Source organism: Fusarium graminearum, chromosome 2 (genome assembly GCF_000240135.3).
Source record: "Fusarium graminearum PH-1 chromosome 2, whole genome shotgun sequence".
NCBI lineage: Eukaryota > Fungi > Ascomycota > Sordariomycetes > Hypocreales > Nectriaceae > Fusarium > Fusarium graminearum.
Genome location: NC_026475.1, coordinates 6,579,751 through 6,593,920, shown reverse-complemented (window position 1 = coordinate 6,593,920; position 14,170 = coordinate 6,579,751). Strand labels below are relative to the sequence as shown.

Below are 14,170 nucleotides of genomic sequence, written 5' to 3'. Positions count from 1 at the left end.
GTTACTAGCAACTCTAACTTTGAACTCTTACGCTTTCAACACTATGCCTCAGAACATCCTCATCACTGGAGCTGCTGGTTACATGTACGTCAGTCAAGAAACGCATTACATCTGATAATTAACAAATATGCAGAGGCGGCTCCATCATAGCAGACATCCTGTCACGAAACGAAGAGACTCTGAAAATTGCAACCATGTTCGCGGCTGTACGAAGCCAAGAGCAGGTCGACCAGATATCTAAGATCGGAGTGAAGGCCATTCAGGTTGACCTGAATGATAAGTCGGCCATTGAAGACACCATCATTGACAACAAGAGTGAGTCACTAATCCATGACACTATCACAAAAACTAAATAGATGCAGTTGATATCGTTGTGCACACTGCCAGTGGTATGCATCCAGCGATTACGTCCAACCTAATCAGTGCTCTCGGAAAGCGGCGTCAGGCCAGCGGATCTGGGACATATCTGATCCATGTAAGTTTAGTTGAACCATCAAACGAACTTGAATAACACCGCGAAAGACTTCAGTTGCCACTATGTTCACGGAGGAAGGCGGATGGCCTTATGGTGAAGTCAAGGATAGCGATTCTATCTTGGCCAAGGAGAGGGAGATCGGATTCGACAACCCTGTGCGAGCGGTTGGTCTCCCAATCACATAAATGAAGAAGTAAAACACTTGCTGACAGGATAGTAGGTCAACAGACTGCTTGCCGAAGAAGGCAAGAATCAGGGTGTAGAGACTTTCAACGTTGCCGTACCTATGACTTGTGAGTTTCTGCCTCCCATAACCTTCAAAAAAGGCCACAAATAAGCTGATTATGCACCAGATGGGCGCGGGACTGGAGAGTGCAGAAAGCTCTCAGTGAATAACCCAGCCATGATCCGAACAAGCATCAAGCTCAAGACTGTTCATAAATTTGACAAAGATGGAGTGAGAAACATCAGTACAATGATCTTATTAAATGGTATCTGACTATCATGCAGCATTTTGGAACTGTCCACATCTCCGATCTCACCGACATCTACGTACGACTCGTCAGCAAGATCTTGAAGCAGGAGCCCATCCAGATCGGCCAAGATCGCTACTTTTTCGCCATCGCTCACAAGGCACATTGGTGGAAGATGATGGATAAGGTTGCCGAGGGTCTCTATTCCCGTGGTCTTGTGACGGAACCCAAGGCCAAGAGTTGGTCCGATTACAACACGGCCGCTGACAGTCTTGGATTCCCAAGAGTTTATGTTAGAGCTATGACCACACATAGGTTAGTGGGATTTGAAACCACTTAGACACTTTTACTGATAATGCTCAGCGGGCAACTTGTTCCGGAAAACGTGTACGCGTTGGGATGGAAGCCCAAGTGGGATTCTGAGGAAAAGTTCTTGAATCAGATTGATGACGAGATCAAGGATGTTCAGGAGTTGGATACTGTCAAAATGTCTCTTTTTGACAGCCTTGTCTCAGAGCAGTCCAAGTAAACATGGTCATCATGTGCCGGAGATAACATCATATGTGTTTGCTAAATAGACTCTAATCCACTATTGATTTGTCAAAACCTCGTCTAGAAAGAACATGGCCACAAAACCACGTTTCCGTCTGCTTTCATCCCCTTGAGTGAACAATACCATGGCCACAAGTCGATAACGGCTTCTGGATCCGCCACTTACTTTGCTGTGAAGAGTAAATTGACGTAGAAATAAACCTTTTCTGACGTCTCCCGCTTTACCGATGGCTAGCATTAGGAAAGGATCCCCGGCAGATCACAAGTAATGAGGTACGTCGATGAATACGTCACCACAACCCGTCAATCGACAATGGACGGGTACCGAGCAGTGTGATGCCGTAGCCGGATGTAAGTGGGACAACTCCACCAACCTAGGTTATGGCGGCGCCACAGAACCTCTTGTGTAAGCTGAGTAGGAGCCCGTGACTGTTACTGAGTCTCCAGCAAAGTAGATGCCGCTTCAGTTATGGAGGAAGCAGGATAGACTTGCGGATTTACCATGGTTGTCTGGGAATACTGAGACAGATACGTGCAAAAACACTTGGCCGAGTTCTCGACCCTGCATCGGGTTCCTGCATCATGCATGTCGATGGACTAGATCGCCACAGACTTCATGAGCTGATGACAATATGGAAAGGTTCAGGACCAGGCAGGTACCAGGCTGGGGACGATCATCATCACTCTATTGTCAAACTTTATCTCTCCCAAAGCGGCAGAGTAGTCAAAAATATTCACTGAACAATTCTGCTCAGGAATGCGATTGTCGTCTAGTAAAACCCAAATAAGAAGTCTCGTCCTGGCCAACGATTTGTAAAAGGGCCAGTTCGATTTGCATTCTGATGGAAGCTAGCCAAAATTCAGACTAGAGCCAGGGTCGAGCTTCCACAAAGTGGACGCCAAGGCATTCCAGTCCCAGACCAACGATCCTGGCTAGTTGCCGCATATCACTTAGTGTCATTGTGGAATGAAGCAATAAGACATGCCCTCATCCATTTCGTCGCTTGCAATCAGACATCTGTCTCACCCTGTCTCACACTTTACAGTGGCAGCCATCTTACACACACTCATTATTGACCATGACTTTGACAAAGACCTTTCCGCCGCCCAAAGGGCAAACTGTGATAGTACGTTCACAATCTCTCAATTGCTCTGATGTTGTGTTATGGCTAACCTATAAAACAGGGAGTGTCATTCACTCTCATCGCATTCGCAGCTGCGATCATTGGCTTCAGGATTTACCACAGACTGAGGATTCAGAAAGGAAGGCTTGTTCTCAGCGACTATTTCATGATATTAGCGTTATGCGGAGCCATCACTTGCGCCTCATTCGATGTGGTGTTTTGGCAGCGCGATGTTCTTAGACCGAGAATGAGTGTTGGATTCGAAAACTACAATCCTGGTGAAGAGCTTGTCGAGTTTATTTACAAGGTGAGACCCTCATGAAACATTCACTATTCACGAATTTGAATGGACTGGTATTGACTCAGAATCCCCAGCTGTCTTGGGCTAGCGAAATTCCATTTTACGCGACCGTTTACCTGTGCAAGGCGATATTGCTAGCTTTGTACTTCCAGATTTTCCCTCCATTTATGGGAAGACGTCGCAGGGCACTCTGGGCCACCGTTTTCTACTGTGGTCTGGCTTATACCATCACTTTGTGCATGCAGCTTTTCTCTTGTATGCCACTTGAACGACACTGGTATGTCCCCGATTACAATGTCTCACTACGGGGAATTTGCTAACATTATGCAGGGTTATCAGCCGACCTATCACCGCATGCGACTGGAGATGGCAGGGTGTTGTCTTCCAAGTCTCATGGGCATTGGCATTTTTGGGCAGTCTTCTTGGTACGTCCAAGGTATCTACCTCACCGAGACCTTGCTAACATTCCATTCCAGTCCTCATTCTGCCGTTCATGGTAGTTCACGACCTTGATTTGACCAAGAGGTCAAAGTTTTGCCTGTACTTTGTGTCTTTAGTTGGTGTTCTTGACATCGGAATTTCTCTTATCCGGTTCCTGAATGTTGAGCTAGGTGATGGTACCGAGTTCCGATCGTTCAGCACAATTGGTGAGCACCCTTGTATGCAATTTTTGAACTCGTCTAACCATGCTGTCTTGAACAGAATTCTGGAGCGCACTTGATGTCAACATTGGCCTCATCACCGCCTGCCTCCCTGCCCTTCGAATCCTTCTCGGCCGCACCAGGACACCAGATACTTACACATTTGACGAGGCCAAGACTGCTCGCTCTTCTAGGGCAATGGAACACCGCGAGCTAGAAGAAGTTCAAGATTCCACATACCTCGGCATCAGCAATACTGCTGGTCCGTCACGCTCCAACAGAGCTTCGATGTACAGCGACAAGGGTCCACTGAGTCCCATCAAGATGCTTGAGCCCAAGCCTGAGCGCAGACCTGAGCGTAAGCCGCCTGGACCTGCATGGAAGGATTATGAAGGAGAGGACAGTGATCTCGAGCTAGAGAACATCAACGTTGAGGCCCTCAATAGAGATCAGGCTCAATCGTATTGGTCGGTTCCTTGAGCTTTCCTTTTGTCATTTACATGTATATCAACACCAGCGTCGTGCTTTTATAGAATAGGGTATTCACAAGATGTCAATCAATTCCGCATTGTACTTTCCTCTCTCGAGGACGAGAAGTCCTCACACCGATGCAGCCTCTTGCAAGTTTCCTCGTGACCATTTTTGATCACCGGCAGCTCTCTACCGACATCGCGTATCTGACATGTTTTTGTTCACCATGTTCTATGCTTATCGCAACATAGTTTAGTTTTCATTGGCGGCTTACGTCAAGATTGTGCCCTAGCTACCATAAAGCTACGTCACGAGTTTCACCAATGTCGGCCATGTCAGAATGGGAATAGCAATGACTCAAAATCCTGTTTGAGAACGCAATGTAAGTTAGAGAATTTGATGTTTATTGTCACTACCTCCTTTATGGCAAGTCTCTTCCTTTTCAGTCGGCTGTAAGCCAACAACCCGAAGTTCAAACCCCATCATAGGAGACGCTTTTTGTGTGAACTGAATTCGGTGCAAATGCGCCAGGCAACATGATTATATCTACAACTAAAGCCGTAGGACAGAATAAGTCCTACATCCGCTTGGTGACTATCTCCTTGACCTTATCCATATCTAACGCTTCCACCGTACGCCCCTTGTACCCCGTCATGGTCTCTGCCATGGAAAGAACATTATATATCGCTTCTTCAGTCGCATCAGCCACCGCCTCAAACACACCGTTAATCGACTCGTTCTCAACTGTTTCTAAGCTAACGGAAGAAGGCTTGTAAGGATCCAAACCGCCCTCAAACTGCTGCATGGGAATTTTGGCAGCTGTAGAGAAAGCCATGAAAATATCGCCTGAACCATTACTACCATAGCCGCCAACTCGTGCAAGCCCGACAGTTGCACGTTTAGCTAGTCGTTGAAGCTGAACAGGGAGAAGGGGGATATCTGTCGCGACAATGATAATGATGCTGCCGTCAGCTAGTGGTCCTTGAACGCCAGGTGCAGTCGAAGTAGAGGAAAGGGTTTCTGTTGATGCCAGGATCCGCCCAACAGGAACACCACCAATGCAAAGGTCCTCCTTTTGTCCATAGTTTGCCTGAACAAGCACACCGACGGTGTAATTCTTGCTGTTGCCGTCTTTATCGAGTCCTGGAACGATTCGACTGCTTGATCCCGTACCACCCTTGAACCTGTGGCATATCATACCCGTGCCACCACCAGTTGACCCCTCAGGCACCGCATCTGCCGAAGCGTTGAGAATGCCCTGGACGACATGTTCTGGAGTGACTGCAAAGCGACTTTGCTTGTTCAAGTAGCCGTCATATGTTTCTGTGATGACGGGGAAAGTAAAGAGACCCATGTCGCCATCAGGAGTTGCATGGTAGCGTAAAACATATTCATATACACCCCTGAAACCTTCCCCGATGGAAGAATTTGTCGTCAAGATGATTGGGGAAGTCAAAGTGCCCGTTTCATCGATCCAGTGAGACCCAGTCATTTCTCCAGCACCGTTAAACTTGAAAATGGCCGCATGACAAGCGTATTTGTGCCAATCGGCCCTTGGAAGAATTGTAGTAACACCTGTGTTTACGTCTCGGTCAGGCTGTATCGACTCGGTGTGTACGAGAACTCCTGGGACGTCAGTGATGGAGTTCAGAGGGCCTGGTTTCCATTTGCCCAAGAACAACTCTGGTAGAAGCTCTCGGATGCGAAGCTTTTCCGCATGTTGAACGTTACGCCCCATCTTTAGACAGCTAAGGAGGACTGGTGTCTTTGTGTAGGGTTTGGCTACACAACGTCTGTCTTGAGTTTGAGGCTGGGCTGAACAATGCGTCTTTGTCTCTGTAGGTGCAGAGTCAACGACTTGAAGAGTAACTGGCGAGTAGGACGTTGATTTCAGAAGAAGACAGATTCATAGCAGGTTTAATGAAGTCGGTTATATATTCGGCTTTCGCATTTAATCCCATCCCCCGCATTTCGGGAAAGAGTTTTCGGGTATGCGTGAGATTCCGTCATCATTGATCCTGCGCGGACTTGTCACCTATCTGGACTGCTGTACCTACATCAGTTAGTGATGCCAGAGACCTTTATTGTCGCCCACGGTTTCAAATCTCTTGGTAATTGATGCAAACTTACTAGGAAGATGTCAGCGTATACTGAGTAGCGGAATGGCAATGATTAAAGCTATTACAAATCGAAAACCTGTACCCATAAGCAATGGTATCAGCCGCCTCGCCTAGCCATTGATACCACATTATTATCTACAAAATGAGTAAATGTAATTACACGATTAACATCAAGACTATAATTTAATTGTCAGTCCCTAGAACTCGGAGATTGGTAGCATTAGTCAGCCCGGATCATCCGCCAGTTATAACGTACTTGTTGATGATGAGTTGGCAAGAATTCGTGGCAACTGCCGGATGTGACGGGACGCTTTGGCGCCGGCATGTGGAAACTGGATGACGTCTCACACGTCAGACACAAATAAATGACAACGACTCTACAATCTCATCGATAATTTTCGCATCTCCTGACGTCCAAGGTTAACCTATTCTGTTCAGTATCCTGATAGTCGCCACACATATTTTAAAGATGCAGAAAGTAAAGTCCCGACTGCCTTCTTGGGACATAACCAAGACACAGAGCAAAAAAGGCTTCGATAAAGTTTGGGGATGGGCTGACAAGCTGGGAGCACCCGTCAACAGACTATCCAACCGCATTGGTAGTGAAGCTTTCTGGCCTACAACGTTGGATAAAGAAAGTGATAAGGCGGCCAGAATCTTGAGATCGTTTTGCAGTAAGTCAGGATCAGGGAGCACCAGTCTTCGTCAACGCCACGCCGTACTGACTTGGTGATAGAGGATGGTTTCTATACTGAAGAGGACAAGCCGGTCGATGGTGGACAAGCCGGACCAAAACAGAAGCAACGCGTACTGAAGAAGATCCCGAAAAAGGTGATACAAAACGCCGTCGGTCTTGCAATCTTCACCACTATGCGAACTGGTCTCTGGGTATCTGGAGCCGGCGGGTCTGGAGTCTTGGTAGCCAGAAACGAAGAAGATGGCTCGTGGTCTCCCCCGTCAGGCATATTGCTGCACACAGCCGGCTTGGGATTCCTGGTGGGAGTGGACATCTACGACTGTGTTGTCGTGATCAACAACCGCAAAGCTTTAGAAGCATTCACCAAGATCAGGGCTACACTTGGTGGAGAGATTAGTGCAGTCGCTGGACCTGTTGGAGCTGGTGGAGTTCTGGAGAATGATGGTAAATGGAAACAAGCGAACAGACCTGTCTTTACCTACCTTAAATCACGAGGCTTCTATGCTGGCGTCCAGGTCGATGGAACAGTCATTATAGAACGAACAGATGAGAACGCACGCTTCTATGGAAAGGAGGGCATCGGAGTGGCTGATGTTCTAGCTGGAAAGGTCGAACCTCCTCCAGAGACTAAGATGTTGATGGAGACGTTGAAGGCAGCCGAAGGTCGAACCGATGTTAACCGGGAGCTCATGGAAGAGCTAGAAGGACAGCCTGCACCTGGCGATGTGGAAGTTGCTGCCCCAGGTGAAGATAAGGTATTCGGTGTTCCAGACCCTGAAGACCCTGATCCCTATGGAGTTCGCGCACTCGAGAAAGAGGGCCTCGAGATCCGCGATGCTGCGACTCACTCAAGACCTTCCAGCCAAGCGTTTGAGTATCATCCCAGCCCGACTAGTCCTACATACAACAGGTTCTATCGCAGGAGCATAGAAACAGGCACAGGAAGTAACCGCAACAGCTACGGGTCGATTCCTAGCCGAACCTATACCACATCTGAGGCCAGTACCCAGACTGAGCCTGTCTTCATCACACAGATCACGAGCACTTCGCCCGATAGCAGAAGTTTCATGTCCCACGGGAAGTTTGATGACGAAAAGTCAAGCATTTATGAAGATGTCAGACTGGAAGATGAGTATGGATCGCCATACAATGGATCGTCGCAGTCTCCTTATGTCTTGTTTGACAGCTTCACCACGCCACCTTCTGGACCGCCTCCTCTTCCTCCCAGAAATCCTATTGTGTAACCCAAGCTTAGGAATTCAGTGCGCATCGTTATTTTGTTCGCCGCTAACCCCTCATCTTGTCTCCATTTACTGAGTGGATCTGGTTCTGGTCCAATCTGTGAACAGGACCGTACCAGCGCATACTGCAGCTGCAGCATCCTGTGAAGTTCAATTCTGGGCATGATATATAGAAGCCTTCGAGTTCAATAGAAATCATTACAAAAAGTTAGAATTTGTTAAATCTTGCACGCGTATCTCGAGGTGTCACTGCGGGGTTATATTGAGGCATTTATTTATCTGTAATCTCCGAGTGAGATGCCAAAGTGAAGTTTTTTCTTACTTGACACGATTCTCGTCTCGCTTCCCTTTTGCCCGTCTGCATGAAGCCTCACTCATTATATTCTACAATATCGTATGCCAAGACCTGAGACAACATGGAGGACATTACAATCTGCATCGCCACACCAGACGAGATTCCCGAGCTTGTCGGCTCTATCACCAAAGCCCGAGCCGAGATGTTCCCTTTCCTCGACCAAGCATCTAGCAACCGAATGGCTCAAAAGGAACACGAAAACTTTCGAAAGAACCACTTGGATCATCCATTAGGAGCTTTTCTGACAGCTCGATTCGAAGGACGCCTAGTTGCCACTATTGGATACGTTCCCTACGATGGACGCTTTCCTTTTCTCAATCTTGAACCAGATAATGTAGTCGAGGTTGTCAGGCTGTACGTCAACCCAGAATGGCGCCGCGCAGGAATAGCTTCCAAGCTGTTTGCTCAACTGGTGGACAAAGCCCAACATGCTGGAGTCAAGCAACTCTATCTGCACACTCATCCTTTTCTACCAAACGCCATTGGATTTTGGGAACAGAATGGGTTTTCAATCATGAGTGTGGATAAGGATCCAGTATGGCAAACGACACATATGAGTCGCCTTCTCAAAGAGTGATAAACCGAGGATCGCATGGTCTGCAAGACACGTCAGCATTAAAACGTATTACTTCTACTGGGTGCTTGAGTGGGTAGATAAGTGACCCGTGGGACACAGCTGACTGTATGCATAGTCACTTGAACAGGTTACATAATTTGAGACCTCTATCTGAACTCCAGAGGTATCTGAATCCTGGAACGCTCAAATAATTGCTGAGTCATATCTAAGTGTTTGAGATGCATTAACACTATTGTAGCTGGCAAATAATGTTATATAGAGAGGACTTGGTTATTGCAGAGATGTTATATGCAGTATCAATTTCGCCATGAGATGACTGCTGCTTCATAAGTAACTTTCTGTACATAAAATTACATTCGAATGGGAGATAATTGTAACCAACACTGAACAAAGTTGATCGAGTGTTGTAATTACCTACCTATCCTGTTGTAACTATTCACAAACCCTGCACTATCGGTGGTTACCCTTCAAAGGAATGGCGTCAGAGCTGCCGGGCCCTGCATAAACCTTCTCCACGATGATCAACGATAAAAAGACAGTCAAAACGACATGTAGATAACGTTGTGGTAAATCACAGCGCCAGCAGCCACTAAACCAGTAAATGGGTCTGGGTGACTAGTTTCTTGGCTTCGGATCAGCCAACACGAGAAAATAACAAGAAGCCGCGCGTCATCCCGTAATGCCAAGTTCATCACTAGCCACAGAAGCTCACCAACGAAATTTAAGCATATGACCATCATGATAATCCGGCGAGTCCGGTTGCAGGTTCCGTGGCTGAGCTCCGCGATCATGTCGTCTTTTGCCGTTGCATCCGGCCGCCAAGTACCGGCATTGCCGAAACCCGCGCCGCAAACATGTTGGAATGGGTAGGGCTGGCAGGGAACTGTCAACTGCGCCACCTTTGCCCAGAGTCTGATCACATCAGCCAAGAACAGCTTACTGGGCCAAGGCTGAATAGCTTGATGACGCCAGATGCTATTTAAGAATGAGCTTGACCCCTCAATAGTCTAAACTCTAAAACTATCAAACAATACCAGTACGCTCTCCAACAACAAGAACAACCTACACATCTACAACCATGTCAGCTCAAGACTACTACAGTGGCGGCGGAGGCAGTGGTGGTGGCTACAACCAGCAGCAGCAAGGCTACGGACAGCAGCAAGGCTACGGACAACAAGAAGGCTATGGCCAACAGCAGGGCGGTTATCCTCAGCAGGTTGGTACCACCAATACAAAATACCCACATCTCAACAAATGACTGACATTGCTTCTACAGCAACAGTACTCACAGGGCTCCAACTACGGTTCCCAACAGCCCAGCCACGATAACCGCGACCAGTCCTACGGTCAACACCAAGGCGGCCAATACGGCGGATCCAACGCCTACCCTGGTGGCCCTGGTGGCCCAGGTGGACCTGGCGGACCCGGAGGACCCGACGGCGAACGAGGACTGGGTGCTACACTTGCCGGAGGCGGTGCCGCTGGGTGGGCTGCCCACTCGGCCGGCAGTGGTCTCATAGGCAGTCTTGCCAGCGCTGCGGCCGGTGCCATTGGCGCAAACTTCATCGAGCACAAGTTCAAGAAGCACAAGAAGGAGAAGAACAAGAAGCACCACAGAGATGGACGTGCTCGAGCTTACACCGGCGACTCGACCAGCAGCAGTGACTCCGACTCTGGTGATGATCGACGCCGCAGTGACGACCGCCGACGACGTAGGGACGAGGATCTCGCCTACGGCAAGTCACAATATGACAACCAATCTAGCCATGGAGGTTCTAGTCACTACGGTGGCTCACATGGCGGTTCATATGGTGGTCAGCAAGGCTATGGCAACCAAGGATACGGAGGACAGGGTGGATATGGAGGTAGATACTAATTCCTTTGCATTTAAAAGTACAAAATGCGAGAGGATATAATGAGGCATGAATGAATAGATTAGTCATTAGGCACGTTGGAACAGACATGAGAATACGAACAATAAGAACAATGCTTCACTACCCAAGGTCCATGGCTCAATATTGTTGTGATACAGCAGTGTGCTCTTCTCTTTAGGAAGCCAACCAATGGCATACTCCTTTTGCCGTTAATAAATATCTGAGATTTTGTAGCTTTGAGATATAATAGTTCATGCGATGATTCACTATGTTCAGGATCGGAATTTGCAGGTCCTGAGGCAAGACACTTCACGTGAAACGCGTGTGTGATGATGGCTGCTCAGATGCCCATCCGGTGTTTTCATCAGTCTCTAGTATGGCATCTTGTTATGATTGTGAGGTCCTGTTCTCCCCAACTATGCGAGGCATGTGTCTGCTGCCTCAACATAATTTGATGTTGCATTAGAAATTAATGCGAATGTCCTTTTCCTATACTGGTATTGACAAAGCAAGCGCACTCAACTTCACGCGTGTCTGATATCTTATTTCGTACCCTGGGCAGGATATCGAATTTCACATTTGAATGTCCATTTTGTGATCATTTCTAGGACCCCGATGTTCTGTGTACCGTCTATATCTTCGTTAAGTCTTGGTGCTTCTACCGTTACCAAGATGCTCATGATGATGCGGCCGTGTGTTGTTGAGCCGCTGAGACATCTCGGTCGTGGAATAATATATTTCGTCTTCTCGATTCTAGCTGGATGGTCAGTATTCAATGTGAAAATTGAAGGAATAGCATTACCCAGAGAGAATAGTTGTGAGGCATTATCAAGGCGCCTCCCACCTGCCTGGCTCTACCGAACATGGCGAATGTGTGAGTTGTTCTGTATTCTCGATTCATTTCAGGTCGACAGATTTCCTTCACGAACGGTCACTGTCTTGAGTCCGAACAGAACTCGTATGGTGCAGACTTTGCTGGCTTCCCTGCGATGTTCCTCCGCTCTGTCTGCGGACAGGGTCTGGCAGAAGCACCTCGGCTTGTTTTATAGCCTCGAGGACACTGAGGGGTTCATTTGATTTTCTAATACGATTATAGATCTCTTGGGCCTCATAATCTGGTCTGTCGTGGATGGCGCTAAACAGCTCTCGGTATTGTTGGTTCTCGAGCATGAGGGTCTCGCACTTTTTCTTGATGGCCTGAGGGACTGGCGGGGCCTCGTACAAGCAACTCTCCATCTTGGAAGAGCATCGGCTACAGGTCGGTCTTCTACCATCACACTTTGGGGAAGCTTTCAGTACTGTTGTTAACTTGACTGAAGAGGTCCAAAACATACCTTGGCCTTCTTCCGACGACATCCCTCGCAGGCTACGGCGACTAGATTCCTTTTCCCCTTGGTCTTTTGGCTCAGATTGTGACTGTGACTTTGGCTTGGGCCTGCCAGCGAGGACTCTGGATTGGAGGCATCATCTTGTCGGTTCGGGTCTAGAATCGGTTGCGCAGGCAGTATGGGAACCAGTTTCCTAGACCCTTGAGGTTCCATAGCAAAACCAGAGAACCCGTTTAGTTTAAGCAAACCATGTGATTTGGGAGCGGCATTGTCAGAGAAATTTTAGTGAGTAAGCAGTTAGCCGCCCGCTCTGCAGCAGTGAGGTACCAAGCGTCTATAGTAAGCTCAGCCGTAATTTTGTCTCCCGGCAGGCTCTGGAACAGAGCCAATCATTAGGTTTCGGGGTTCTGCCGGTCAAGGTACTGAATGACAAGCAAACTTCCAAGGAAACCTGTCTATGTGACGTCATTTCCAGGGATTAGACTGACATTGACAGGTGGACAGAATCCCACGTCAGTTGACAAGACGTCTCTCCAACTCGGATCAATACCTCGCTATTCTCTCATCTGCCACCCTTTTTACTTCTACCATATGCTGGAACTATTTAATCGGGAAGATAAACTTGCCATCTTAAATCGCTATCATATGCGTGGGCTGTCAAACGAAACCAGCAACTACCGGTTCAGCCCATCGAGTGTATGTCACCCTCATGTCTCGGCTCGGTGACATACAGTAATGACATAACGCCCAATCAACCTGACCGGCGCTCGAGCTCCGTCGACTTTGATTGGTGCAAGTACAAGCAAAAGGTCCTACCTATATTCCGTCATATCATCGAAATCCGCTCTCTTCCGCTCCCTTTGCATCCAGGCCACCAAGCCACGCGGTATCGCGCCTCCTCGGTACTGTTAACGAATCAAATTGCAGATGGCGTCACCCGAGAATACTTCTCTGACGTGAGTACATTATTGGAAATGCCGTGTGTCGGCCGTTTTGTTCCGGTAAAAAAACACAAAGGCTCACTTTATAAACTTTATGTCCACGCAGAGTTCTTTGACAAGTCGAGACGCATCGTGTAGCACTCTAAACACATTGTTTTTGCTAGTTTAAAAGTGATTCAAAGCGATGGGGTGAGCTGACAACCTGACTCTTCACCAACTACCTGCACTGCAACCCGTTATGTTGTAGATTGTAACACCGGTGGACTCCTCATTCAAGGGTGGACAGATCGATATTTTGGTTGCAATCGACAACTTCAGACTTGTCCACAAACTTCGATCCACCTAACCAGCCATCTGTTAATTCCAAATAAGGCAGGTATCCCAGCTCATAATTCTATTATCTTGGTGTCATCACTCGATGCCCAGACACCCTGACTCGCTGGCGGAGAGGAACCATACAAAACCAATGTCCTTGAGACGACGTGACATAAATCATGAAAAGAGACATCTTCCCGCCGACGCGTTTATTACGCGAATACGGGCAGTTTCACTGTCAGATGCGAACTCGTGAAATTGATCAAGGCCGACACGTCTCCGGTAGTTATCCCTGTTTGAAGTGAGATCTTCATTCGCCATCTGTTCATGTGCCGACGAACGACTGGGTCAAAGCTCAGACATCCGCTGACAAAATCCGACGTTGTGCTTCTGTTGTCAATTGTCTGGTCAATTGAGGACGAGCAAACTGTATCCATATCCTGTCTTGACAGGGAGTGTTTCGCACATACCGGGCCTCTCTTACGCAAAACCCTCGATTTGCCGAGATGAGGCTCTCAGACTTCTTCCAAGAGTTTGCTAGAACAAATCAGAGACCCTGGAAAATAGTCACAGAAGAGACCGGTAGTGAGATTTGGATATTAAAGCTTGCCATTTACACTATCTCCGGTACTTCGTTATGGCGCAAGGATATGTGGAAGCAATGGTATCTCAGATAGTGCTGACA

At 47.8% G+C, this 14,170-nt stretch overlaps 7 protein-coding genes across 7 annotated transcripts; 5 read left to right on the top strand and 2 right to left on the bottom strand.

Moving 5' to 3' along the window:
* Window positions 1-43: 43 nt before the first annotated feature.
* FGSG_03560 (uncharacterized protein) lies at window positions 44-1,477 on the top strand (the record flags this gene model as incomplete). Its single annotated transcript, XM_011323846.1, has 9 exons — window positions 44-84; window positions 134-315; window positions 363-475; window positions 580-639; window positions 696-768; window positions 829-932; window positions 986-1,187; window positions 1,236-1,263; window positions 1,312-1,477. The coding sequence occupies 9 exons, from the start codon at window positions 44-46 to the stop codon at window positions 1,475-1,477; spliced, it is 969 nt and encodes a 322-aa protein (XP_011322148.1).
* A 1,102-nt stretch (window positions 1,478-2,579) lies between these two features.
* On the top strand, window positions 2,580-4,114 carry FGSG_03561 (uncharacterized protein; the record flags this gene model as incomplete). The annotated part of the gene is made up of 5 exons (XM_011323845.1): window positions 2,580-2,627; window positions 2,686-2,931; window positions 3,078-3,202; window positions 3,256-3,350; window positions 3,628-4,114. 5 exons carry the CDS (start codon window positions 2,580-2,582, stop codon window positions 4,044-4,046), a joined length of 933 nt encoding a protein of 310 aa, XP_011322147.1. The 3' UTR covers window positions 4,047-4,114.
* Window positions 4,115-4,614: 500 nt separating this feature from the next.
* On the bottom strand, window positions 4,615-5,775 carry FGSG_03562 (uncharacterized protein; the record flags this gene model as incomplete). The annotated part of the gene is made up of 1 exon (XM_011323844.1): window positions 4,615-5,775. One exon carries the CDS (start codon window positions 5,773-5,775, stop codon window positions 4,615-4,617), a length of 1,161 nt encoding a protein of 386 aa, XP_011322146.1.
* An 851-nt stretch (window positions 5,776-6,626) lies between these two features.
* Window positions 6,627-8,098, top strand: FGSG_03563 (uncharacterized protein; the record flags this gene model as incomplete). The annotated part of the gene is made up of 2 exons (XM_011323843.1): window positions 6,627-6,831; window positions 6,894-8,098. The coding sequence occupies 2 exons, from the start codon at window positions 6,627-6,629 to the stop codon at window positions 8,096-8,098; spliced, it is 1,410 nt and encodes a 469-aa protein (XP_011322145.1).
* A 413-nt stretch (window positions 8,099-8,511) lies between these two features.
* FGSG_03564 (uncharacterized protein) lies at window positions 8,512-9,027 on the top strand (the record flags this gene model as incomplete). The annotated part of the gene is made up of 1 exon (XM_011323842.1): window positions 8,512-9,027. The coding sequence occupies one exon, from the start codon at window positions 8,512-8,514 to the stop codon at window positions 9,025-9,027; it is 516 nt and encodes a 171-aa protein (XP_011322144.1).
* A 1,024-nt stretch (window positions 9,028-10,051) lies between these two features.
* FGSG_03565 (uncharacterized protein) lies at window positions 10,052-11,028 on the top strand. Its single transcript, XM_011323841.1, has 2 exons — window positions 10,052-10,243; window positions 10,304-11,028. Exons 1-2 carry the CDS (start codon window positions 10,106-10,108, stop codon window positions 10,901-10,903), a joined length of 738 nt encoding a protein of 245 aa, XP_011322143.1. The 5' UTR covers window positions 10,052-10,105; the 3' UTR covers window positions 10,904-11,028.
* A 794-nt stretch (window positions 11,029-11,822) lies between these two features.
* Window positions 11,823-12,137, bottom strand: FGSG_03566 (uncharacterized protein; the record flags this gene model as incomplete). The annotated part of the gene is made up of 1 exon (XM_011323840.1): window positions 11,823-12,137. The coding sequence occupies one exon, from the start codon at window positions 12,135-12,137 to the stop codon at window positions 11,823-11,825; it is 315 nt and encodes a 104-aa protein (XP_011322142.1).
* Between the last annotated feature and the right edge of the window lie 2,033 nt (window positions 12,138-14,170).

Excerpts from the sequence above, each read along its gene's own strand:
- FGSG_03565 (XM_011323841.1), top strand. The coding sequence starts at position 10,106 with ATGTCAGCTCAAGACTACTACAGTGGCGGCGGAGGCAGTGGTGGTGGC. Across the intron at positions 10,244-10,303 it reads AGGGCGGTTATCCTCAGCAG|CAACAGTACTCACAGGGCTC; the intron begins GTTGGTACCACC and ends TTGCTTCTACAG.